This window comes from Stigmatopora nigra, chromosome 19 (genome assembly GCF_051989575.1).
Source record: "Stigmatopora nigra isolate UIUO_SnigA chromosome 19, RoL_Snig_1.1, whole genome shotgun sequence".
NCBI lineage: Eukaryota > Metazoa > Chordata > Actinopteri > Syngnathiformes > Syngnathidae > Stigmatopora > Stigmatopora nigra.
In genome coordinates this window covers 4,292,599-4,317,834 of record NC_135526.1, presented here as the reverse complement: position 1 = coordinate 4,317,834, position 25,236 = coordinate 4,292,599, and the positions used below count along the sequence as shown (strand labels likewise).

The 25,236-nt window shown below is 38.9% G+C and overlaps 4 protein-coding genes across 4 annotated transcripts; 1 reads left to right on the top strand and 3 right to left on the bottom strand.

Annotated features, from left to right (window-relative positions):
* The first annotated feature begins 208 nt into the window (after nucleotides 1-208).
* sms (spermine synthase) lies at nucleotides 209-4,915 on the top strand. Its single transcript, XM_077739854.1, has 11 exons — nucleotides 209-381; nucleotides 1,418-1,538; nucleotides 1,614-1,701; nucleotides 1,769-1,833; nucleotides 1,908-2,083; nucleotides 2,169-2,325; nucleotides 2,593-2,680; nucleotides 2,857-2,971; nucleotides 3,044-3,123; nucleotides 3,591-3,706; nucleotides 3,835-4,915. The coding sequence occupies exons 1-11, from the start codon at nucleotides 336-338 to the stop codon at nucleotides 3,863-3,865; spliced, it is 1,083 nt and encodes a 360-aa protein (XP_077595980.1). The 5' UTR covers nucleotides 209-335; the 3' UTR covers nucleotides 3,866-4,915.
* On the bottom strand, nucleotides 3,740-10,802 carry LOC144212192 (adhesion G-protein coupled receptor G2). Its single transcript, XM_077739852.1, has 18 exons — nucleotides 10,740-10,802; nucleotides 10,635-10,672; nucleotides 10,520-10,559; nucleotides 10,421-10,446; nucleotides 10,216-10,343; nucleotides 9,703-9,832; nucleotides 9,301-9,630; nucleotides 9,071-9,224; nucleotides 8,828-8,992; nucleotides 8,014-8,136; nucleotides 7,714-7,759; nucleotides 7,534-7,637; nucleotides 7,287-7,411; nucleotides 6,323-6,694; nucleotides 5,971-6,254; nucleotides 5,541-5,642; nucleotides 5,363-5,479; nucleotides 3,740-5,287 (listed from the first exon to the last, which is right to left on the bottom strand). Exons 1-18 carry the CDS (start codon nucleotides 10,764-10,766, stop codon nucleotides 5,157-5,159), a joined length of 2,442 nt encoding a protein of 813 aa, XP_077595978.1. The 5' UTR covers nucleotides 10,767-10,802; the 3' UTR covers nucleotides 3,740-5,156.
* Nucleotides 10,803-10,859: 57 nt separating this feature from the next.
* On the bottom strand, nucleotides 10,860-13,899 carry LOC144212386 (uncharacterized). Its single transcript, XM_077740217.1, has 11 exons — nucleotides 13,733-13,899; nucleotides 13,462-13,520; nucleotides 12,951-13,013; nucleotides 12,617-12,687; nucleotides 12,119-12,555; nucleotides 11,687-11,708; nucleotides 11,574-11,611; nucleotides 11,329-11,459; nucleotides 11,165-11,246; nucleotides 11,036-11,073; nucleotides 10,860-10,942 (listed from the first exon to the last, which is right to left on the bottom strand). Exons 1-11 carry the CDS (start codon nucleotides 13,795-13,797, stop codon nucleotides 10,860-10,862), a joined length of 1,089 nt encoding a protein of 362 aa, XP_077596343.1. The 5' UTR covers nucleotides 13,798-13,899.
* A 943-nt stretch (nucleotides 13,900-14,842) lies between these two features.
* On the bottom strand, nucleotides 14,843-21,426 carry gabrr3a (gamma-aminobutyric acid type A receptor subunit rho3a). The gene is made up of 9 exons (XM_077739853.1): nucleotides 20,907-21,426; nucleotides 20,173-20,285; nucleotides 18,067-18,134; nucleotides 17,755-17,978; nucleotides 16,722-16,804; nucleotides 16,456-16,593; nucleotides 16,228-16,380; nucleotides 15,511-15,704; nucleotides 14,843-15,363 (listed from the first exon to the last, which is right to left on the bottom strand). Exons 1-9 carry the CDS (start codon nucleotides 21,047-21,049, stop codon nucleotides 15,061-15,063), a joined length of 1,419 nt encoding a protein of 472 aa, XP_077595979.1. The 5' UTR covers nucleotides 21,050-21,426; the 3' UTR covers nucleotides 14,843-15,060.
* Nucleotides 21,427-25,236: the final 3,810 nt, after the last annotated feature.

The following is a 25,236-nucleotide window of genomic DNA, read 5'->3' as shown; positions in this document are numbered from 1 at the left end:
TCCTCGTTTTTCAAGTATTTTTTTAAGTTAATTTAAAAAAAACAATCCCCAAAAATAAATTAATTTGAAATAACGGCCAGGGCTTCTTCTTTTTTAGGGTGAATAATGCAATACAATTCAGTAGTTGGGCCTACTAATGCAAACCAAATGAAAAGCGAACGGGCGCCTCGGGGGGATAACTTTCTTGCGTCACGTGGTTACTCTTTGGGTACCGCCAACCACTCTACTAGTCCAACCGGTCGGAAGGGCCCTCCCCTCCGTCTCTCCAATTAAACGCACATTCAATGCGCCCGCCGCCTGCCTGCACCAGGAATGGATAACGGCTGCATCCGAACATGGCACTGCGACACTATACTCTCGACTTCAGCCTCTCCACGGCAGGTAAGTGGCAGCCCCCCCACACTGCGATTTTGGTGTTGTTGTGATCTGTATGCTAAGCTAGCTGGCTAACATCCCGTGGTCGTTAACCTGCAACGATGTGAGAGTCAGTGCCCTTCAAAATGTTAAACATCAGTTTGAATGAGACGCCATCGATCATATGTACGTGGGCGTGACGTGCATGCTCCATGTGCTCAATATGGTCTGGGAATACGTTATGGGGGATTTTAAAAGCCTCACTTTGAATTTATGCGCCGTTTGTCGATCAGTTTTTTTAAATGCTATTCACGGCATGTTTTGTAGTTCTGTCATTGGGGATGATAGCAGCGCCCTCTTGTGTTCATGTAGGATACAGCGCAGTGGCCCCGGAAGCAAGGAAATATACTGACATCGATCTAATGATTTTAACATGGGAAAACAAACCCTATTTCTGATTAAATTGACACAAATATATATTTGTCATAAGACTATATCAGTCACTGCAAATATCGTGGTGATCGATTTTAAATTAACAACAGTCATGAGCTTCAAAAGCTCAAGCTTAAATCTGCTACTGGTTCTGAACTCACTCCATCGGATGGATCAGTGCCTTTTCCCCCGTGTTTTTGAAAATATAAAATAGATAGTCCACCACCATAGTAGGCTATAGTGTGCCAATGTTCTCTACGGCACGGGATTAACTTTTACTGAACACCAAATTATTGTGATCAATAGTACTCTGATTAAAAACAAAGACACAAAAGACCCAAGAGCAAAACGGCTGCTGTGCAGTGTAATAGCCCACAACGTTTCTCTTGTATTCTTAGTGCTGAAAGTAATATTTTGACTAGTCCTCACTCGTTTTTAATTCCAAAAGTAGATTTGTTTTTGCTCAGCAAAAATCACTGTTGAGCAATATTTCTAACTAAATGCCCAGGTCATTGTTTTGTGTTTTAATGTGTTGCAGTTGAGTATGGAATATGTACCGGTCTATACAATATTCACTAGTTTCCCCAAAATGTTTAGTTACCCTAAAATTCACACCCTGTGTTGTTCCCAGTTGACCCTGCCTCAACAGTCCCGAGCCTGCTCTCCATATTCCACGAGCAGGAAATGACAGAGACTATACATGACACAGATGGGCGAGGGTATCTCGCCACCTTTGTCGGAAAGAATGGCAGGTGAATATTTTCGAATAAACAATCTATTCATAAAAAGAAACTAACAATTTGTGATTTTCTCCTGCTATTTTTCAGGCTTGTTATTCTACGTGTGCACGCCCATGGCTTGCTCACTATTGACGTGCAGTGTTACGAAGGAGATAACATCACACAACTTGACAATGTAGGTACATTGAATAATGTAGACATGCAAAACAGCGTTGTTGACGCTCTTCAACTGATTTTGTCAGCTTTTAAACACATTGGAGAAGAAACTCAAGGGTCTGTTGAATGACAAGATAACGCGTATTAAGAGGTAAGGGTTCTTAATACTGATTTGCAGCCTCATTTTGCGCTGCGTTGCACATTTGTGACGATTGTTGTCGCAAGGCTCCCGCCTCTCATCCGTGGAGCCAAAGTGGACCGTTACTGGCCCACCACCGACGGAAGACTGACGGAGTACGACATAGACCGTGTGTTGTACGACGAGGATTCTGCCTACCAAAATATTAAAATATTGCACTCACAGCAGTTTGGAAACATGCTGGTCCTGAATGGAGATGTCAGTAAGTGTTTATGGTCCCGAGACAGAATCGTGTGTCGCCTCGTGTGTGTAAAAGTCTTTTTCTGATGACAATTTGAACCACGCAGATCTGGCTGAGAGCGACTTGCCCTACACGGAAGCCATTATGGGCAGCGGAAAGGAAGATTATGCCGGAAAAGAGGTGCTGATTTTAGGAGGAGGTGACGGAGGCATCTTGGCTCAGGCCGTCAAGCAAAAGCCAAAGATGATCACTATGGTGGAGATATCCTTAAATGTTTGGCTCTCGCCACTAAAACATTTTTTTTTTTTGCACGTTTTTGGAGTTTCCACTTGAATTTATTCAAATTGATTGCATGACCGTTGCTGTGTACGGCACTAAAAAAATTAAATCACTGCCAATCCTTTCAGTTTTCAGTTAAGGGTTAAATTGCCATTCTTTTAAATATAGCTCTCCATAGTAGTGACAAGATGCTATATTGTTTTATAGGGTATGCTTTGTATGTATTTAGTCCTTGACAGGCTTGACTACATTGATCAGAAAGTGATTGACGGTTGCAAAAAGTACATGAGGAAGACATGTGGCAATGTCCTGGACAGCCTCAAGGGTGACTGTTACCAAGTAAGAACTAAAGCAGAAGCACATTTTCATTTTTTTTTCATTTTTCAATGATGAGTCACAGTCGACATGCTCACAACATGTTTTTCACTTGGAAACAAAACATGTCACTCTCCTTTTGTGCAGTTCAGTCCCGTTATCTATAATTAGCTGACAGATGGGTGATGTTTTTGTTGTAGATTCTCGTGGAGGACTGCGTGCCTGTGCTCAAAAAGTATGTCCGAGAAGGAAGGACGTTTGACTACATCATTAACGACCTCACTGCAGTCCCAATCTCTACAGAACCAGAAGAAGGTGAGTTTAGATTCGAAGGAATTACCCAACATGTGGCATAATTCACATTAAAATTGATTTTGTTGTTTGCAGACTCAACTTGGGAGTTCCTTCGTCTCATTTTGGATCTGTCAATCAAAATATTGCATCCTAAGGGGAAATATTTTACCCAGGTGAGCAACATTTTTTCTATTGTTCAGGACTTTGTTGTCATAAATGGATCGTTTCCCCACAAAGTTTTTTGAAAGTAATTTTAAACAGATGAGCAACTAAATTAAAATGTCGCAGTTCAAGTGTGGGCTGAGATTATTTAATTTTGAGTATTTGCTACAGAAAAAGTCAGATTTTAGGGTCCATTCATTGATAATTTCAGATTGAATCTCAAGGAAAATGGTTCAGCAAATAATTAAGTATATTTAGGCCTGCATTTTAGATTTTCCAAAATGAATTCTGTACAATAACCCTTTGATGGTTTGGTGTATTTTCCCTTTATACAATCGTTTTATGGTATTTGGTTTTTACCCCCACATATTAGCATAAGCAGTATATGTAAATGAGTAAAAAATTAAGATCATTCTGACAGGCTTGTTGCACCGCCAAACATATTCAAGTAAACATTGACTTTGTCGCCGACTATCAGGGAAACAGCGCAAATCTGACGGATGCTCTGAGTCAGTATGAGGAGCAGCTTGGAAGACTCTCCTGTCCTGTGGACTTCTCCAAAAAAGTAGTCTGCGTGCCCTCCTATATGGAGCTGTATCCTTCCATGATAATTTCTAAGTATTAATAAAAAAAAAGGTTGGAGGAAGACGCATTTCAGCTGTAACTTTAGAAAAATTAACGTAAAAAGCTACTTTTTCATCCTTAACACTGTGCATCATCAGCTGGGTTTTCTACACCGTTTGGAAGAAGTGACAATTGGCATGTTTTTTTTTTCCTCCCTCTCAGTCTCCGGAATGTGTACAGGCTTTCTTCTTCAGCATGAACACGCTTACTGTAATTATGTAAGATTGCATAATACATAGTCTCTATCTTGGAAAGTCATCCTGGTTCTAAATCTTCATCCCATGTAGTTTGATTACTTAACATCACTTTATACTGTAATTATACTCGGCACCCAAACACTCCAATGATCCACTCATTCTGAAAACAACAACATGTTTCCCTCCCTCTTCTCTCTCTTGACACATGCGTGTCCTCTTGAACCTTTTAGTTGTATTTTTTTTGTGTAAGTATTCTTTGCTGAAAGCCAGCAAGTCCATTTTACTTCAAACGCTCTTTAATATTAATTTGTATGCCCTCTTTCGAATGCTCTCATTAGAGGTTTGAAGCTGATACACTGAAATGTGACAATGTTACTGAGAAAACAATTGCTCTTTCATTGTTTGTTTGCCCCCTTATGGGGAGGAAATTGCAACATGCTTTTTCTGTTATTTGGATTTTTCATTATTCTTTGTTTTTTTTCCCAAGTTAATTCCTTGGCGTTACAGCCAACAATTCCAAAGTCCTAAGGGAAACTACCTTTGTTATTTTTTTGTTGTCATGTTGGTTTCTTCTGATATAACGAAGTGTTTAACACTGACACCGACAAGCCACAAGACTAGAACCACTTACTCGATATATTAGGATTCAATACAAGATATTCCTCGGTTTCGGTTTAACACATTACTTAACTGGTGACTGCTATCGTCACGGGATGTCCATTGCCGTCAATTGTAGCCACTGACTCCATACAGTTATGCTGGATTTCATTAGTGGTTAGAATGTTGTGGCCAGTTTGTGTATATCAGATTTATGTAAAGGACGGTGAATGTAACTTGCATAGCACGTTTACAAGCGAATTTGCGGGCCTAGTTTAAGATTTATCCTCACGCAGTTATAGTGTCTGGCAAAGGCTCAGTCACATAAAAACTAAGTGGTTCAAGCAGATGAAGCCAAATAATTAAATATTCATGGATAAATTCACTTGGCTCAAAAGTGTTTTTTTTTAAATTTAAGTTCCCTTCAAGTCAAAAAAACTTTGATCCACAAACTCCCTGTTTTCCAGCCTGATGCATTTACATCCATCTGTATGTCCAGCACCAGCTGTAACAGTTTCACATTCATAAAAGGAACAAAAGGTCCATTTAAGGGGAATCTGACAAACAAATTATAGACTTTCCAAGTGCACAATGATAAAGCTATAGAATACAACAATGCTTTTTTTTTAAGTGTAAGACTGTGGACGTGTGTGTGTGGTTGTCTGACGGTTTCTGGCCACTCTGTTGAGTTCATTGAAGATGACGTCCGAATTGGGATTCTCGTCACCAGTGATTATTCTGTCTTCAAACGGATTTCCTAAAACACGGCATCAAAATTATTACACGGAATAGCCCAACATATCGCAGAGCTCCAATGTGACCTAAAGCTGACCTATGCCCCTAGTGTGCTCCAAGTTCTGACTGAGGAAAGACAAGGCGCTGGATGAGTTGTTGGACTGCGAGGACGGGGTTCGTTTCGGCTTCTTTTGGGTCGCAGTTCGACTCCATTCTGCAAAAGTTGACCACTTTGTTGAAGTCTTTACCTTTTGGTTAGAATAGAATCATCTTACCCGAATTCTCAGACAGCCTAAGTTTTCCCAAGCAGAGGTATGTCCGCCATTGCCGCCTTACTGAATCCTTCACCGCACAGTGGAACACAAATATGAAGAAACCTATACATAGCAAAGAGGCAAAATAGTTTTAAGAGTTTCTTTTTTGCTCCAAGTTATACCTTTCAAGGAGCCAACATAACACAATCTACCTTTTTTTTTCAGGTCACTGAAAAAGCTCAGCAGTTATGCTGATATTGCCTGAAACACCACCTGAGTTAACATGTAATAATCTTGCGTGGATGCAAGGTGGCGTGCTTTGACAGTGCATCTACCATATGCTGTCTAAAGCCTTTATATATGGTGCCTTGAAACATGATAACTACGGGTGAGTGAACTCAAATAACATTCTTTAAAACACTCAATCGTGAGTAAAAGTCATCAGCATTACCTTGAAATGCGTTACAGATAGCAAAGAGGTACATGAACGGCAGGTTGACGGGACCCCAGGCGAAAAAGGCGAAACCCCAGGTGAGGCCCAGCAGGATCGTGAGGCCCACCACACTGCGCACGTCCTTCCCCACCGTGCGATGCTTGGAATTGTGCGGGTTCTGCCGCTTGATCTTGACCAACTGGACCAGCACCACCACAAACATGATGAAGTTGAACAGGAAGATGAGGCAGAAGTAGGCCACCACTGCCACGTAGAAGGCAATGTCGTTTTTCAGCCAGCAGCTGCAGATAAGTTCCTTTATATTGCATCTTCAGATATTGACATGCACTTGTATGTTGATAGGACTCACAAGTCATCAGTTGCACCATCAGGATACTTCCCGTAGGACACCAAGCCATAGTTATCCTTGTCCACAGCTATGACGATAATGACTACGATCAAGGGCAAGCCCCAGCCCGCCAGCGAGAACCAGAGCATGTAGCATCGGACGTACGTGTTGAACACCTTAACCAGGGCCAGGTACATGTGCACCCCTTCTAGGCCCATCCAGGTAAAGACGGCCAGCAGGAAGTAGTGGAGGAACCAGGCGGTGGAGATGCAGAGGCCCACGGCGTCTGGAAACAGAGCTAACCAGGCGTCCACTAGGAAGACCATGTTGAGCAGCAAGAGAGCCACGCACAGCTGGATCAAGATTTTAGATGGCATGTCCTTGCGCAGTTTCCTGGAAGGTAATCAGATAACCCTAAACATGCCACTCTCTCACTACTACCTCCTGTTTGTCAATATAAGCCAGGAGTGGGCAAACTATGCCACAAAGGGCCGCAGTGGGTGCATATTTTCATTCCAACCAATAGAAAGGACACATTGGCACCAATCTGGTGTCCTGCAAGTGCAATCAGCGGATCACACTCAGGTGCTGCTTGTCTTCTGCAGAAATCCTATTGGTTAAAGTGTCTGTGTTGGATTGGTTGGAACAAAAACTTGCACCCACAGTGGCTCTCGAGGACTGGTTTGCCCACCCCTGATTTAGGTTTTCATTTATTTTTTTTTTGGTCCTTTTCAGATTATCATCCATGTATCTTTCCCTGTGTGCCACCCTGTTGTGTTTACCAACCCGGGTAAGTTTCTACTATGTTTGCTTCTAAGAGAGAACATGTTTATGTTAATGCATAATTTTTTAAAGTATCCATGTCCTCTAATCAGCCAGCCCTTAGAAACATTTACATAAACAAAGAATTCCACTGCTAGGATAGTTTCTTCATGGAACAAATAATTTGAGGAAGGTGATACATTTTTTGAGAGTCAATACTTACCCAAAGGCCAAGTAGGTGAGGAGCGTTAATACAAGGAAAATGGCAGATATCCCACAGCCAATATATGTAATGAAGGTCAAAACGGTTGCCTGCACTCGACTGGTTAGAGGCTCCCTGGCGAGGTCCTGGATCATGAGATGATGTAACGTTAGGGACATGTACTACTTCTATGAGATTTGATATATAAAACATTATTTAAGTCAAATCCAGATTTGTGCATGAAAGGTTCAAAAGAAACTACGCTTACCAGTAGGATGGAAAAGCTGGTGAGATGGTTGCAGCCACAAACTGTCATGTTGTCTGTGCTGTTCTGGACATAACAGCCATTTGTATTCCAACCACCGGATCTGTCTGTCAGTGGAAGTATGTATTATTCCATTGCATTCATTATGTCATGGTCAGATGGATGTTTGGAAGGGATACTTACTGTTTAATGCAAAGTCCCAGAAGACGCATGAAACCACGTAATTTGCCTATAATTTAGCAAAGGGGGAAAACGTAAATTTAAGTGAGTTCAAGTATTAAGTGTTGAGAGCTACTGTTATGAGGGTAATAAATAACTAAGCTTGTTTGGATTTTTCATCTGGCTTTGATTTGTAGATGTATGGTGTTCATTTTAGAGCTGCTCCACGTGTTTTTCATTCGAAAAGCCACAGGTCAATCAATTTGGAAATACTGGGCACCACAGTGGATCATTTTAAAAAAGAAGTAAATAAATATTTCTCACAGTAATGGGCTGTAAGTTCCTCAGGCGAATCACGACTTCATCCTGAAGTCCTGTGAGTGTGAGGTTTGCCAAACTCGCTCCCAGGATGCCGCTATTGAGTCGTCGTGTCCCTAACGATCTGTCCTGAGTTGACAAAAGCCACAAAATCAGTCAATGAACATGAATCATAGTTATTTTCAGTGCCAATGGTCAATATCCCTCTAAAAAAGAAAGCTAGTATTCACAACGTTTTTAATTGTAGAAAGTTATTCATACATAACAACGATTACTTATGCAAAGATTTTTTAAATAAAGCGGCAACTCCTTAGCGGCTCGGCCTCACAGTTCTGCGGTTGAGGGTTTGATCCCATGTGGGTCATCGCTGTGTGTTATTTGCATGTTTTTTCTGGTCATGTGTGGATAGTGTAGTTGGACACTGTAAATGGCCCCTAGGTATTTGTGTGAGTGTAAATGGTTGTTCTTGGTCTCCCTGTGGTCTGCAATTGGTTCAGGATAGGCCCCAGCACCTCCTGTGACCCTTGTGAGGATAAACAATTCAGAAAATGAATTAATTTCTTTTGTCTTGGTCTCTAGGGGAAGGCAATTATTGTTTTGATATGTTTGTATTTTTGCAACACTGCACCAGCAGCAGCAACAGTAGTTGGACCAGTGTGGAAAATACTGAACTCAGAGAAAACCAATTTGTACCTGATTTCTATATTGAGAATGTAATTTACAATGTTATTAATTGAGATAATCCCTTTTGTTAGTGGAAAATGTCAATTTTTGATGGACCCATACTGTATAATAGATCGATTGTGGAATATGTCTGGACCTGAAATACTGTGCTCTTCTGGTAATAGTTAAAGTGGACTCTGGAGGCCATTTGTAGCTCTTCTGAAGTGAGGTTTTGGGTAAGGGTGTCGGGCAGTAAAATGGAGCCCTGGGGGATGGAGGCGTCGTTCCTTAGCCCCCTTGGAAATCTGAGATTACTTCTCACCTTGAAATATAAACATGCATAATGTTAGGACATTCATCAATTTTCTGGGTAGTAAAATGTCAACTCTATTTGTCTTACCTCCACATTGCTGGGATCTGATATAGAAAAGAGAATTGGTTCAGGATTATTAGTATCCACTGCTTTCACTGAAAGCGCCAACGCTGGTGATAAGAGAGTCTCTGTTTCTTCAAAGATCACTTTCAGTCCCACTGTATCAACAATCCTTATGATTCTGATGGTAGAATGCAGTGTAGTGGTTCAAACTACATGTTAAGAGACCTATAGTCAAATTGAGGTGTAAAAGTAACCTGTTTGCAGAGTTGGCAAGTATCTCGGGCGAGGCACCCAGCAGGTTGCTGACTATTTGAATGGTCGTGTTGGCCAGAGCAAGGCTAATGCCGGGGCCCAACAACAGATCCTCTAGTTGAGATACAAGCTGGTCCACCAGGCTGGAATTAAGTGCGGACACGTTGGCGCTCAGCGCAAGAAGAACGTCGGCTCGGCTCTCCGGGCTGGGTGAAACTGAGGTGACGTTTGGGGATGGCGAGGTATTAAGAGAGGTGGTTGGGCTTGCTGTGGTGGACGTCGTAGGAATGCACTGCTCCTGTAGCTGAACCACTAGGTTTTGTCCAGATGAACTTAATGCCGGAATAAACTCATTTAGACAATTGAATATTGGACGAAAATAACTGAATGGAGAAGTTACTGACCAGGATTGAGTGGAGACTGGATTGGAAGAGTTTTTCTGCCAGTTGCAAAACTCTGCATGCTGAAGTGTGCTGTTAACCCATGTTGACGTAGAACCCAGCAAATTGTCACTATTTGAATGCCCACAGACAGCTAGAAAAGTGAAGAAAACGTTAAAAAGTTTGAGCCTATAGTTGCATGATAAATAATCATTTCAATGAAGCGGCTTTGAAGGTGTACATTTTGAACATGAAAATATTTTATTTCAAATTTTCTCACAAGAGACTTCAATATATTGTCCTCCAGCAAACCTGTTATTTTTTAAATGTTTTTTTTAGTTATCAAACCAGTGATTTCCACTGATAGAAATAATAGTCAAATCATGTGATTCCTTTGCTGCAAACTGAAAGTAGTGTAGTAGCTTACAATTTACAATGGATAGAACATTTATTTGCATCAATGTCAGCCAATGACTTCTTTAAAAAAAAAAAAAGGAGTTTCAATGTATGTTAGATAGAAAGTGAACCACTGCATACCTGCTCTGGTCACGCTTCCATCAAACTTTATATTGTTATCTGACTGAAACAGAGCTGTAATGGCTGTGCTCACGTTACAGATTGGAACCTCTTCAGCCAACTGCAAAATTACTTTGCAACGTTGAGGGCTAGAAAAATCCAGAATAAATCATGTAAGTCATCCTCCCTTTTGCCAGAGGTGATGCAAATATTTGATTTAACTCACATTGTTTCACACTCCAAACTGGAGTTCTGAGCACAAAGAAAGCATGAAAAAATAACAGCTTAGAAGTGATGAATTGATGTTAAAAGGAAGGTTATTTACCTTATATTTAGAAGCGATGGCGGAATGAGAGCATGGGATACTACAAATAAATGGCCAAAGATTATAGGAAATTAACCACAAAAAGTTGATTTTGGAATTGTTGCGTATTAATTACCTTGTGGGTGAAGGGCAACTTTGGTTTAGCTGAGATATCTGTTCAGATAAAAGTTGAAAGTTGTATTTTTGTGCAATCATTCATGCGTATGTACGATGAGCTCACCAGAAACAGAGGGTAGGAGAGGTTCATTTCAGGGTTTTGAAATGAAATTTCAAAAGTGTAAAAAGCGTCTGAAAAAGTTGAAAAATAAAGAAGAGATAAGGGGGAATTTATCCGGAAAAATCATATAGTCTTTATCAGATAACACTTATAAAACATACCAGTCCCCTCGCAATAGTTCTCACAACTGCATTTGTTGTTTTCATCTGCAAAATCATGTTAAAATTAGTACAATTATAACAATTTAATAGTCCTTCATTGCTACTATAGTTATATTTTTCTGACATGTTGGTGCTTACCTGCACCACATGAAGGCACCACAAAGGCTGAATCTTGACTATCAACAGAAAATAGACAAAACCATCATTTTATGTCTTTGATGTCATGTAAAAATAATTTTTAAAAGTAAATTAAAATCCAATATTTACCACTTGGCATGATCTGAATTTTGTGTATATACACAAATGTCATCCTCCAAATGAGCACTGCTGCAATTATTACTTTGGTAATCTTTAAATAAGAGCAAATAAAGATTATTTTAAAATATAAATATTTAATCTGGAGTATATATAAATATATATATAGCACTCACGTAATCGACTGACTCTCCTTCCCACTGCTTGGACATCAGACGAATTTTGATTGGCTGCACAGATTGTTTGCAGGATACAACATGGCGACAAACTCGACCTCAGCGCCACAAGCGCCCAACAGTTTGTCTTTCTGATCAATCAAATACATTACATCACAGGACTGGACTTAATTAGAAATGCATAGATGTAGATAAAATCACTGTTGCATTAATTCTGTTTAATACTATCTACTGAGGAGCCTAACCTTATTTCAGTCTTCTCCAGACAGAATACTTCAAGTCCCTGTTACATATCAATCATATAGCACACACACTGATGATATGGACATTGATTACATTAAAGTATAATATTCCATACCTGCAATAGGTTACTTGATGTGCTGAAAAGTAAAAATGACCGTAGGATTAACAAAATTATTTCAAAGTCTGCCAATGCTGTATGTGAGGCACTCCACCAAAACTAAACAATTACATAGGTTGAATATTTCAAAAAGATTCTCCCATTGGAATTAACTTTGTAATAACATTCATTTTCTGCATCAAATTGAAAGGAAATTAAAGATGACCAAACTGGAGAACTAGAGAACACAGACTTGCCTTTTGGAATTGGAAATTGTGACATTTTCTGCAGAGAATGTAATCATATACTGGTGATTCTTTTTTGTTTTTGTTATCTCTAGAAACTACACATTTTGCTTCAAGAGGGCATCAATCTTGTTTTTGCATTAGTGTTTAACTTTGGTGGAATGGCTTCATGTTCATAAAATACAAAGGAAATACTAATACATACCTTCTAACGATGGTTTCTTGATTAAAACCTGCATTGGTGGAGTTTTCTACTGCATTTTTGCTCCTGTTGTTGGTCAATATCATGCTTTCTGTGTTATTTCCAGCATCATTTGATTTTTCACTTGTCAAATCTATGTCTGCACCTGAGTTTTTGAATGTTTCTATTGTAGTGTTGTGGTTTTTTAACGTTAGTGAGGCATTGGATATAGTTGCATTGTTTGTCAATGTGGTAATGGCTTCAGTAGTCCTGTTTTGTAATGCAGTACTTGTAATTGTTGTGGCTTCAGTAGTATTTTCCAATGGCTTTGTGGCCACAGTGGTGGCCATGGTTGCCGTGTTGCCATTTGTTGTCGTCTCAGTCCAAGGAGGCGAGGTTGTTGTGTTTTCAATATGTGTAAAGATGCAGTTTCCTTCAAGTTTTTGGAACACTTCTTTAAGCTTAGGAGAAAATTCTTATGTTAAGTAAGTATTCAGTAGCTATCAGACATTACAAACATACCCATGAAGCAACTTCTGATTCATTTTTCGGTGGGCCAGTCGAAACAACTGGGATTTCCACAAAGTAGTACACTGCAATGAGAGATGAGTCTTACTTGAATATTGTGTTTAATTCATCATTTTTATTTTTTTTAACAATTCTTCCTACCCATCTGCCTGTCTTCAAAAATGTATGCGCAATATGCAAGACATTAGTGTGGAATCCTAGTAGAAGTACAACACAACCTGTCTACTCTGCAGCAGTTTAGCAACATACTTCAAACATGCGGCCTTCATCTTTCATCACCCAACTACAAGTTCTACCGCTGTCAGTTAATGTGAGTCTGCAAATTTACCTGAAGTCGGAGTGCTTGGCACTTCATGTTGAGTAGTATCCGTCACATTACAGGAAGCAAAACCTGACAAGGAGATGGAAACAGCTTTGAGTATTGGAAAAACTAAATAATGCCATTTGCATTTTGAGTATGAAGTATGAGTATAATAAAAATAAATAAGAATATAATTGGATTTCATATTGGGGCCTTGAAATTGATCGTTTGCAAAGATTTGCAACATTGTTATCATTGCGACTGCGTACAAACTGACTGGAATAACTGGTTGACTGAAATATTAGAGAGGAATGTGTGTATAACATGAAAAGTGATAGATGAAGTCAAGCGAGGTGTGTGGCATTTTGTTTTAAAAATAGAACTGCAGGGAGTTCAGTCAGAATAACATTTATATTGGCACATGAGAACATTTTCACATGGACTTGTGGCTTTATTCATGTGTATTTTTTTGACTGAACTCACTGCTGATTTGGCAGTATTTGAAAGCTAGTAGTATTCTGTAAGTGAGGGACTTTACCAGTGAATAAAAGGAGCATGTAGAGGACTTTGTTGTGAAGTGAACTTGATTTCTTCACCCTGTAACATAAGTATGTAGTCTGACTTCATTTTTTTTCTTTCATTTTCACACTGAAGAGTAAAATGAGTTCCTTTCCTAAATCCAAAACACTCAGTAAACATACAAGTTTTCATCATGTATTCAGACACTTCATATAAAGTTCAATAGATTAACTCAAACAATTTAAGAGTACAGCTGTAATATGCACCTTAAAATAAAAGAATCATGTTACCTGACAACAGAGGCTAAATTCATAACCAGGTTTGTCTGAAATCCCCTGGAAGAATTCATAATCATATCCCCGTTTCACAAAAGTGGTGGTATCTTCTTCCAGGACACATCTTAAGTTATGAAGTTCCCAGATTCAAGGTAACTTTTACGTCCCTTGTCATTAGCAGGAGGATGTTGAGTCTTTGACACGCCCCCAAACATGGTCAGGTGCACCTCCCAAACATTGGCAGGTCACTCAAACGCTAATGTGTATTTTTTTCACACCGATGAAGGCAAACCTGAATTGATTTGTAATTTTCAGATGAGTGGGCAGAAGGGAAATCGCTTTAGACCATATGTTTTTTAAAGGAATATTTCTGCATTGTGTTGCGTTTCAGGGTGTGTCCACTCGTTTCTAAGTACACTTGTCAGTATACGCAATAGTTACAATGGAAAATGTGACACATGCTTATTTCCAAGGTAACAAAACAGAAGCCAAGTGTTGGAACAATTAAGTTTGTTGCTGTGTTGAAATGCTAGATAGTCAGTGGTAGTGTAAACCCTTTTTATAAATTACATTTAGTATTGTGACCCAAATATACATAGCTGTGTATATGTGTATATATGTATGTGATCTATATATAGATAGATAAATATATAGAGATATCTCTTCTCTATATACACATATATAGACGGATATAAATATAGATAGTTATGTCGATATAGATATAGAGATATATATATATATATATATATATATATATATATATATATATATATATATATATATATATATATATATATATATATATATATATATATATATATATATATATATATATATATATATATATATATATATATATATATATATATATATATATATATATATATATATATATATATATATATATATATATATATATATATATATATATATAGAATGATATAGATATGTATAGATGGATATAGATGGATATAAATGGAATAACATTTTAAAAACATGTTAGCAACATGTATTTAATTACCATGATTACAAAATTTCAATTTCTGGACTATCATTATACTTTATTACCTCAATACATTGTGAACGTCATAAATATAGGACTGGTAGGAAAAAAACAAATCTCAAGATGATAACACGGCACATATTTATTTATTTCTTTTTACATATATTTTACAACAACTATGCCTTTTACTCTGAGGCAATATTGCAATAGTATCCACCCAGTATCCACTCCCTACATTCAAATAACGCTCTGATTATAAAGCTATGTGAAACAAAAGTTACGAGTCATAATGGTCTTTTTTTTTTTCTCTTCAAGCTTATTTTACTGCAAGGTGAGTGCGCTATGCGTACAAACTCCAGTAAATGACATTGAAGAGCAGGTAGGCCAGAGGGAATAAAACTCTGGAGTAGGAGTCAATCATGTAACTATTGCTCATGATGAAGCTGAGGTTGTGTTTGATAGGATTCCTACGCCGTAACCGCGTACCCTCTCCCGGTGTCGACACCGTAGAGTTTCTTGACTGTGTGTTCCTCTCTGTGTTCGGCGTGCTGGAAACCTCGGGGAAAGGGGTCAGGTCAATATCGTTGTCGTGGAAACAGCCGTCAAAAGCCATAGCCTGTGTCGCGTTGTAGGAGTTTGGGATCTGTGTGGACATGGAGCAGAGTCACATGAGTTGAGTTTCTAGATCATCTCCCCCAGGAGGATTGATGATGATTTAATGATTTGGGGTCAAAACGAGTTGCAAGGGATTTAGAAAATAATACGGTCTACGAAGTCGAGCGCCGACGACCTTTGCCCTCTTGAGCTTCTTCATTTCCTCCACCGTGGTGAAATAGTTGACGGCCGCGTACTCGATGACAGATAGAAAGACAAAGAGGAAGCTGGCCCACAAGTAGATGTCCACAGCTTTTACATAAGACACCTGAGGCATTGAGGAGGAGACGCCAGTGATGATGGTAGACATGGTCAACACAGTGGTGATGCCTGCATGCGGACAGAATAGCACAGCATTTTCTATTAACTCATTGTTGATGACAATTAATCGATTAAATGGCGTAATTCCGTCAGAAAAAAAGCTTAAAATGCAATGTTGTTGGTTCCATGAATCGTTCGTTTAGAGTGGTGTCATAAATTTTATAATTATATTTACTTTCAGGACGTTTGTGTTTATGTCACTCTGAAGAAATGTTATCAAGTCACAATTCATTTTGAGCATTGCTGAGCAAGGCATCTAATAGATTACCTATAGGCTTAATGTTAAATTGTGTTCTAATTAACCAATAGATCAATAGCTGCAGCTCTAATAGAAATCCAGGTCAGAGCCAGCTGAAATTTAACGATCATGCCTTAGTTAGTGCCTTCCAATCCATTTGGACATCTGGCCTATTCGAGTCAAAATGGATTGGATGGCAATGGTAGTGAATGGGTTCAATATAACATTTTAAATAGCCAAGCTGACTTTGGAATTTGAACAGTTCCAAGTAAAGGAAAAGTGAAATGTGTGTACCCAAAGAGACCCGAGCAGGCACAGCTCTCCTGTCTATCCAGAAAGACACCCATGACAGCATTACCATAAGCATGGTGGGAAAATACGTCTGTAGCATGAAGAAGAAAATGTGCCGCCTCAGAATAAAATTAATGTAGAGACGATTGTACCAACCTAAAAACACAGTTGCAAAACAAATTAATTTTAATATTAATAGATTTAAATTTTAAAAAGACATAATGCACGCACCAGTACTGCTATAAAAGGCGAGCCCAAAGGAAGGCTGGAAGTCTTCAACAAAAAACTGAGAGAGCACAATCTCATCAGTCCTTAATGAATCATTCCCGTTCTTCCAGTAGAGCATGAGGTCATTTTCATTGTAAGCATCTTCGAGAAGAAAGAATAGAGATAAGCATGATTTAGCGGGAGAAAAATACTGAACATCATTTATATTCATAAAATATTGAGACATAATGGTATATTACAGCATACAAATGAAAGAGTTTGTTACTTACAGCTCTCCAGCTCCAGAGAGCAGTTTTGTGTGTCGAGTGGGAAACTGCTGAAATCCATCGCACAAAGCGCGGTTACAGTAATCCTAAAACACAGTTCGTAGTATAAAAAATATACACGCTAGACAGTGTACTAAACACTCTGTATTGGAATGCTGGTGCTGATGATTTATTGCCCTAATAGTCCGAGGAATACACTTATATGCCTCAGCGTATGTAGTGTATATTATTCACATGTATTATATTATGGTAAAAGACAAATTCAGCCACTTTATGGTAACCCTCATTCCATCATTTGCGGTTGTTTGTAACTCAAAAGATTTTGGATTATGAGTCACTAGCTACGTCACCACGTGTAAAGACAAAAAAAACAATTATAGGATCACGTCACAGACTGTTATGATGAATTTGATTTAGGATGGAAAAACATGTAACGCTTTGCTACAGTGTAAGCTTGATTTTTCTTGATGAATGAATGTGTTGGAATATTAACATAAACAACTTAAATCTGGCTATTTTTCTCGTAACTTTTTAAAACATTTACACTTTCAGATGACCAATTTTGAATCCAATCCTTCAGTATGCAACAATAGCAATAGTGTGGATTCAAAACACAAACAGCTGCCTTGCTAATCCTGCAGTATATTCTGTTACTAAATACTCCTTTCACTATTCATAATCTTTTGGGGGCAATCTGTGACTTTAGTAACCATATTGCTAGCACGACAGACTGAAATGGATCTGATGATTGGACAAAGCCTTTTTTCATCATATTGCGTACCATATTGTTAGGGTTTTATTTTGGTGAGTGTTTTGGTTCATTTCATGATCAATGCGTTGTCTGGTCTTTATGATTCTGTCTGAATAATTCCTAGCTTTACTATTTGGTCCTTGCCAGATCATCATCATCCACATGCGTCACACTTGTATGTTTCTTTTGTCTATGTTGATTAGAATTATTTCCTTCCACTGATTTTTAACTCCTATTTTTCGAGAACTATCCTGATGCAGAATGTTTTTTTTTCTTTTCTTTTACCGGACACTGTAGAGGATGTTGCCATCGGGAAAAACCCTCAACATGATGTTCTCCATAGTCGTGTCATGTATGAAAGAACGCTTGGAGTGGACAAAGAACACGTCGGGCACCCAGATCTTCTTCACGAGACGTGCGTCGAAGGTCCGACTCTTGTTGCTGCTGGATGGGAAGGCCAGTCGGTCGTCCTGCCAATAATGCCTCAGGTACAGAGTCATTGTGAAATCCTGAGCGTTGCAAAGAACAATTACCAATAACAGGCCCAATTATATGATTATGGAATCGGAAAATGTGTTCCAAAGTTGATGGACCTACCATGTTGACTTCACTTATGCTGTCAACACTCTCCACCTGCACGTCAATCCCAACAGGGATAGCTGAGCCTGGCACAAAGGGTTAAATGTTACCATCAATCAGCCTACAGCAGCATCTTGATAGCATGTTGTAGCAATGATGTCATCCCCCATGTTTCCCCCATCTGTACATCCCCCACAGATTACGAATTTATATGCCACGATCGGCCTAGAAGAGGTGTAATCCACACTATAGACACAGAGGCTGAAGACAACATGTTACATAATCGCAAGCTCCCAGAGTTTAGATCAGCACTTGTCACACACAGGAAAGACACAACAATATTTACTGACAGATGCCGATCAAATACTGTATGTCAAATTGTCAAATCTATGACAAAATGGCTTTGCGGAAGAAAAAAAATCTGAAACTACTGATATAAACCCACCTATTATGCAAAGAAGTGATCAATGGGTTTGTACAAGTATTTTTAGTTTGTAGATTTAACTGAATTTGACAAGCCTTAAATAATCAGACATTTTTAATAATCTGCATCATAGTGTGAAAATGAATACACAGGGAAAGTGGAAGCCAGTATGTTTTACTATTAAATATTCACAGGGTTATATAGTGTAAATGGTGAGACCCTTTAGTGGGCAAAATGATGAAAATGTAAGCGAGGAATTGTACCCATCCTATCGTGTCACTACCATTACCTAATGACAATAAGCACTTAAAAACGTCACTCCTCGAACACAGTAGCATAGTGAAATAGGAAGGATTATATCAAACATTAAATGTAGGTTTGGTTTCCCGATTCTCTTCCTCGTTTTTACTTTGCAATTTTTTTTTATCATTGTTGTTAAAAAAGAAAAATACTAGCAGCTGTAGTTGCTAGAACTTTACCCCCAAAAGCAGAAAAACTGCCCACGTTAAAACAGTATAGCTTTACAGTAACCTTGTATGATTTACCACCTCAAATTGACCCTATCTTTGAATTTTTGCATGTTTTCACCTTGTGTCATTCTATTGGCTGGCAACCAACTGAGGGTGTATGTACCCCACCTACTGCCCTTAGTTGGCTAAGATAGGCTCCAGCACCCCCACGAGGCTTGTAAAGATAAACGGAATGGAAGATGAATGAAAATTTGTAATGACTGTTAGCTAATCACATCACTCCAAACGCCGCACCGATCCGACTGTCGATCTCCCTCACTTGGAACAAGATACTTAAACTTTTTTTTCCCAATTATGTTTTTCATGTACCTCAGACCAGTTTGCCATGAGTGACCCTACAAGGGACACAAGGCCCCAGAGAACATAGTGCCAAGGATCATTAGGACACACAAACCCCACCACCACGTTAAGGTAAGGACTTGTCGGTAGGGTTGTTAATATTAATATGTATTTTTATTTTGCCATTTTTTTTTCTTTTGTTTTAAAGAAGAATTTGGGCTACCACAATATTTTACCTTTTTTTTTTTAGTTTAGTGGTGTTTATTTAGAATTTGTTCACAACTAAAACATACACAAGTTAATGCAAATTTTGCTCCCTCGTTACAGCAAAGCAGTGACAAACTATTTTTTTTTTTTGCAAAACCGCAAGTAATTCCCCAAAAAATTATTAGGCTGCATATGCCAGTTATGATTATGTCCATAATCAATTGCTTGCAGACTATAATGATATCTAGCACATGAACTAATTCTGTATTTCGGAAGGTAATCATGTGGAATTTGATTGACAATTTCAGCTCTACCCTGATATTTTTAACACCCTCCATTTTCTAAATGAACTCACTGTTACATTAGGCTGACCTCTCAGCTCAACTCCACCCAAACATGGGATATTGTTGCAAATCAGGGACTTGCATTCACCTAAAAAAAAAAAAAAAACTAAAATTTGTGATGTTTTAGTGTTCCAAACCAATTTCAATCACCTCAAACATGCAGCATCTCAATGAGATTCACCATTGAGATTACTGTTTATTTCTACTCCAGTCTGCCTGCAGTCATTGTCCCACACATACTATCTAGGTCAGCAAAGGCTTTTTGGATAGGCGTAATACCAAGTATACAGCACAGTAACCTACATCAGTCTTGTTAGGGGAGATGTGAAGACGGTCTTACCTCCGAAACCTGGCCGCATGGCAAAGTCGTGGTCTTCGATTCGAAGCAGCTGCTCTGATTTAATGAGCAAAGATTTTGTGCTGTCGAGCTTTTTCATCTTGAGGTCCACTCTTCTATGACACAAAGAAAACAAACAACAGCTGAGGCTAACTGAGATTCTCGATTCGCTCTCATCTTACATTGAACTTCCATCTGGTGGAGTGTTCATTTAAAAGTGTGTGAAGTTTTAGCTATGCCATTAAGAAGAGAGTCTCTGTTTTAAATGATTACAGTCCCTAGTTAGTAATCCAAATCTTTTTATATTTAGCTTCTGTGTTGTCAAGTGATGCAGAATAATCAGAAAAATTGATGCTAAATCTGTTTTTCTTGGTAAATCAAAATATGACAAAATATATTTGATTTTAGCTTCTTTTTTAAATTTATTTTCTGTACCACTTAACCTCACAACAATCGGCAGGAACTTGACAATATATAAAAATTATCTTACATTTTTTGTTTGGATTACATTTTTTTTAAATAAAATAATTAGAATTCTTTATTGACAGCACAAAATATGCATAAGCCAAACCTATACTACAATTATATTTCAAATGAAGGCCACAAAATATTGAGTCCCCATTTTTACCCTTTCCCGCTCCTACCATGGCCACAAAACAACTCTAAGTCCAAATTTCTTTACACCACCCCATCAGCTTATCAAAAGGAACAAAGCACAAAATCCCACTTGGGCTCACCCGCCATATTTTTGTTTGTTGGCTTCCCCGATGTCAAGCTCCTTGTGTCTCCTCTTGTTGTGGAAATGGCTACTGTTTGGTTGCGTTAGAGGCCACAAGCAAGCAAAACACGTGAGTCGTAAGGCCAGGAGGAGCACTTTCATGGTGAAACCGGTGCTGGGCACACGTGAGGATCTCCCGAGCCGACGGAAGCCTCAGTCCCCGGCGGCTACTGACGCGTCCACATCCCGGCGAGATTCATTCCGCTGTGGCTTGCACATGAAGTGCGCTGTCCAGCACTTTAGCCTCCCATTAGTCCAGAGGCTCCCCTGGTGGAGTTGGTTGATCAAATGCTCCGTCCGTCCTCTGGCATCTCTTGACAAAACAATCTCACCGCTGACCCCAAACAGTCTCCACCCTCTTTCCTAAAACCAAAAATCAATTTATTCCAATCATGACAAAGGAATACCATTAATTCCTCCTTAATCTTCTTATCCGTGGTCGGTGAAATCTTTCGGTAACCTACAAACTAGAGGCATCCGAGGGCGGGGAGGGAGTGGGGATAATACGAGCCACGGTTTCATCATCATTCTGAAGAGATAAAAAATAAATAAAAAAGCCCTGTAGCCTACTTTTACACACAACGGGATTTTCCCTCCGGTTGCACTCTGCCTGGGTGGTTGGATAAAAAAAAATCTCGTGCAGAGGGGGACAGATGTCAACATATGTTTTGTCAACTTTTGTAAATGTTACATTTGGATGGTCAGCCCAGTGGCGCCAAGGATGTGAGCTGCTTTTTACTGTGAGAAATCCCAACCAGACCACTGTTTGGGTTACATTAATTGGAATAAGCAGATGACCTTTCGAGTAGAAAACAATGGAATGATTGCTTTCAGTGCATCAAGAGATATATATTCATATATATATATAATTTCATTAAGATTTTAGCTGATAGATTTTTATTTTAAATATTTTAGTGTTTAAAATGGGATGGGGACTGTTCAAAATGTACCCAGGAAAAAGATAAGTCCGGAGAAGTTTTGAAAATAGTCAGTCAAAGTGTTTAAAATATAATGGGGAAAATGTTAAAAATGTACCCATAAGTAGTGTCTGAAAAGCCCGCAAAAGTTTTGAAAATAGTCGGTCAAACTGTTTAAAATATAATGGGGAAATGTTAAAAATGTACCTTTTAAATAGTGTCTCAAAAGCCGGCAAAAGTTTTGAAGAATTGCTTTGATACTGTCAAACTGGATGTCATTTTGTGTAGTGTGAAAATTAAACAGGCCCACATTTGGTCGCCAGAGGTGTTGCGTGATGGAGCATTCACTACAGCTTGTTAAACATTCACCTGCCTAGTTAATTAGTTGGTGTTTCATTAGAATTGCTGAGGGTGTAGACTGCATCTTGTTGATGCGACTCAATGCACACTAGCATTTGTTCTCACACATGTAGAGATTACTTTAAATAGACATGGCAGAGACAATGGAATCCATTTTGCTGTTGATATTTTTCTTGGGCGAATTCTTCCTGACACTTTCAAAAGGTAGTGTTTTTCCACAATATTCAGTTTAAACAAAGACAACATTATAATATAATTATAAGACTGTCAGATTATACTATATGGGCATGGGAATTTCGGCTAGTTAATATAAAATAATGATGTTATGTTGATTTTTTTTTATACTTGTGTTACAAGTGACGAAATGGAGGGAAACTCAGATGAAAATAGTTTATACCCAGCCAAAACAATCTCGGATATTTATCAAAGAGAGACAGTTATGCGCATTCAACCAGTATAAATAAATAAGTTTAAATGATTCCACTCCACATTTAATGCTCATTCTATATCTTTAATGTACTTTAAGGGGCCCAGGTCTCGTGCATTATCCATGACGACTGCCTCCTACCCTGCAGCTTCACCCCTCCTGGCACGGTGGTGATCCACTGGTACAAGCAACAAATCCCCGTCCACAGCTACTACTACAACAAGGACCAATTTGGATTGCAGAACAAACATTTTAGCGGGAGAACTTCTCTTTTCAACACTCACATCCCTCATGGCAATGCATCGCTTCTCCTCAGGAGGGTTAAAGTTCAGGACAGGGGCAGGTACAAGTGTTACACCAGCACACGGAAAGGGAACCAGGAGATCTTTGTCAACTTGGAAGTGAAGGGTAAGTAAAGCTTTGTGTTGTTTAACTTTGTGAAATGGCTTTACATTATTACAGCAATGTGTAGTAAATTGAAACATGATCTGAAATTTCAATTATGAACATGCATTTTAATTGAGCCTTCTGCCATCTAGTGGAAGAGTGTATCCTTATTTTATCCACATGATTTGGATCAGGCAGTAAATCTAGATGTACTACTACTGTATGTATTTTGTTTTTTTCCAATAGGCCCAAATCAGTGATTAATGGGGTTTAAATCAGGGGTTTTATTATCATCCTCATTTCATTAGCAATATAAATACAAATAAGGCAATTTCTCAATGGTCACATAAAATCCATCATTTTCTTGTTTAGAAGCATAAATGGAGATTTGATGAATATTATTTTCTCAATTGTGCTTTTTATCATCTTTTCCTCAAAGCTCCGATCCAGTCAGTTGTCATGGAGTTGAGAGACGATATGGCCGCATGCTCCTCCCACAACATCTATCCCATCCCTCAGGTGACATGGGCTACAGACCCTCCCTCTTCAGAGGAAGCTCTAGAAAACACTACCACTAAAACCACAGAGCACAAGGGCCTTTACAATGTTCAAAGCACGCTTAGGATTCAGGGCAACATCTCCGATTACACATACTTCTGTTCATTTGCATCAGCAGATAAGACCCAAGTGTGGACTGCCTCCCAAAAGGATCAAGGTACTACTACTCTCGTAAAAAAATAAGGATATTTTCAAACCCTGGAAATTCAAAGAAATGTCTGGCTTTTAGTGATGATACAGGAGGAGGGACAGATATTGTGCATCCCATGCATTGTCCCACGCAGTCTTCAAAACTTCTCTCTCATCTGGAGTTTTACATCCTCCGGTGAGGCCACGGTTATTCTGCGCTACGACAGCCGAAATGGACACACCTTCAACTTATGGGATGGCCGAGCGGAACTGGACCAGGAGCAAGTCTTGCAGGGGAACGGGTCGCTACTCCTCGGCAGGGCTGATAGCCAGGAGCATCCCGGGACCTACACGTGTACTTTCACGGGCCCTGCGAGCCGGTTCGTCGTCCGGACCAAAGTCAACGTGACCGTTGCTGCAATTAGTGAGTATTATGCACAATGAAGCCTGAAAGTAAATCTAAGTATGAAAAAAAAATGTTGTTCAATAGGTTCAGGTGAGCAGAGTAAGCCCAGGTCAAGATGGAGCATGGCGGCATCAGCGGCAGTTTTTTTCTTCACCATCATTTTGGCTCTTTCACAGTGTCTGAGAAATAGAGGTATGTGTGCATTTAATGTTTTTTTTCAATAATGGGTGTAATTTGCAAGTCTTTATTTTCTTTCCCAACTAAACTCCAAAAACTGTTCCTATAATGTTGGAAACATGAAGAAGGATTTCTATTTTTGAATGAATCAAGGCATTTTAGAACAAATTTGGTAATTCCATGGCTATATATCTATACTGTTTATACAATAGATAATGAATGCATGTGCAAAAATCTTTTAGATACAACTAAAATGCTTTCCAAATCATGCAGATTTTTATATGGTCCATTGAAAACTTATACAGAAACTGTCATCTTTCAGTTTGCTCCCCTTATATTTCCTCAACAGGAGCACAGTCCATATCACACAGACACAACAACGGTGTCGGACTCATTGAATTCGAGCTGCAAAAAGATTCAATCATCACCACTTCCCAAATGTTCAAGCAACATGCTGTTGAGGGCAATGTATTGCAAGTACAACCCAAAGTGAATGGGTTTGCTAGCAGAGAAGTAGAAATAGACCCTAGAGCTGAAGATTCAACAGGCGATGAGTCAGGGAACCCCCAAGAACAAACAAAAGATGGAGAAAATGGTCTCCCATCCAACGTTAACTAAGTTAACATTAAGCCTGACAACTAGAACTAATTACAAAAAGCCTTAAACACTAGTTATATAATGTACTTGAACAATTTTGATTCCTCGGAAATGTACATGTTATCATTTCCATTCTTCTCTCAATTCATTTTCCTTGCTGGTAACTGACCAGAATGGACCAGAATTTGAAATGACTCCACATATGGTTAGAATTAAATCTTTTCTTTGAGACTTTCTCGAAGTGCAACATTCTTGTGATTGGTGGAAAACATCGGAATATGCAGGCAATAGGGATGTTTTAAAGTGACTTTTCTTTTATCACTGTAGAATT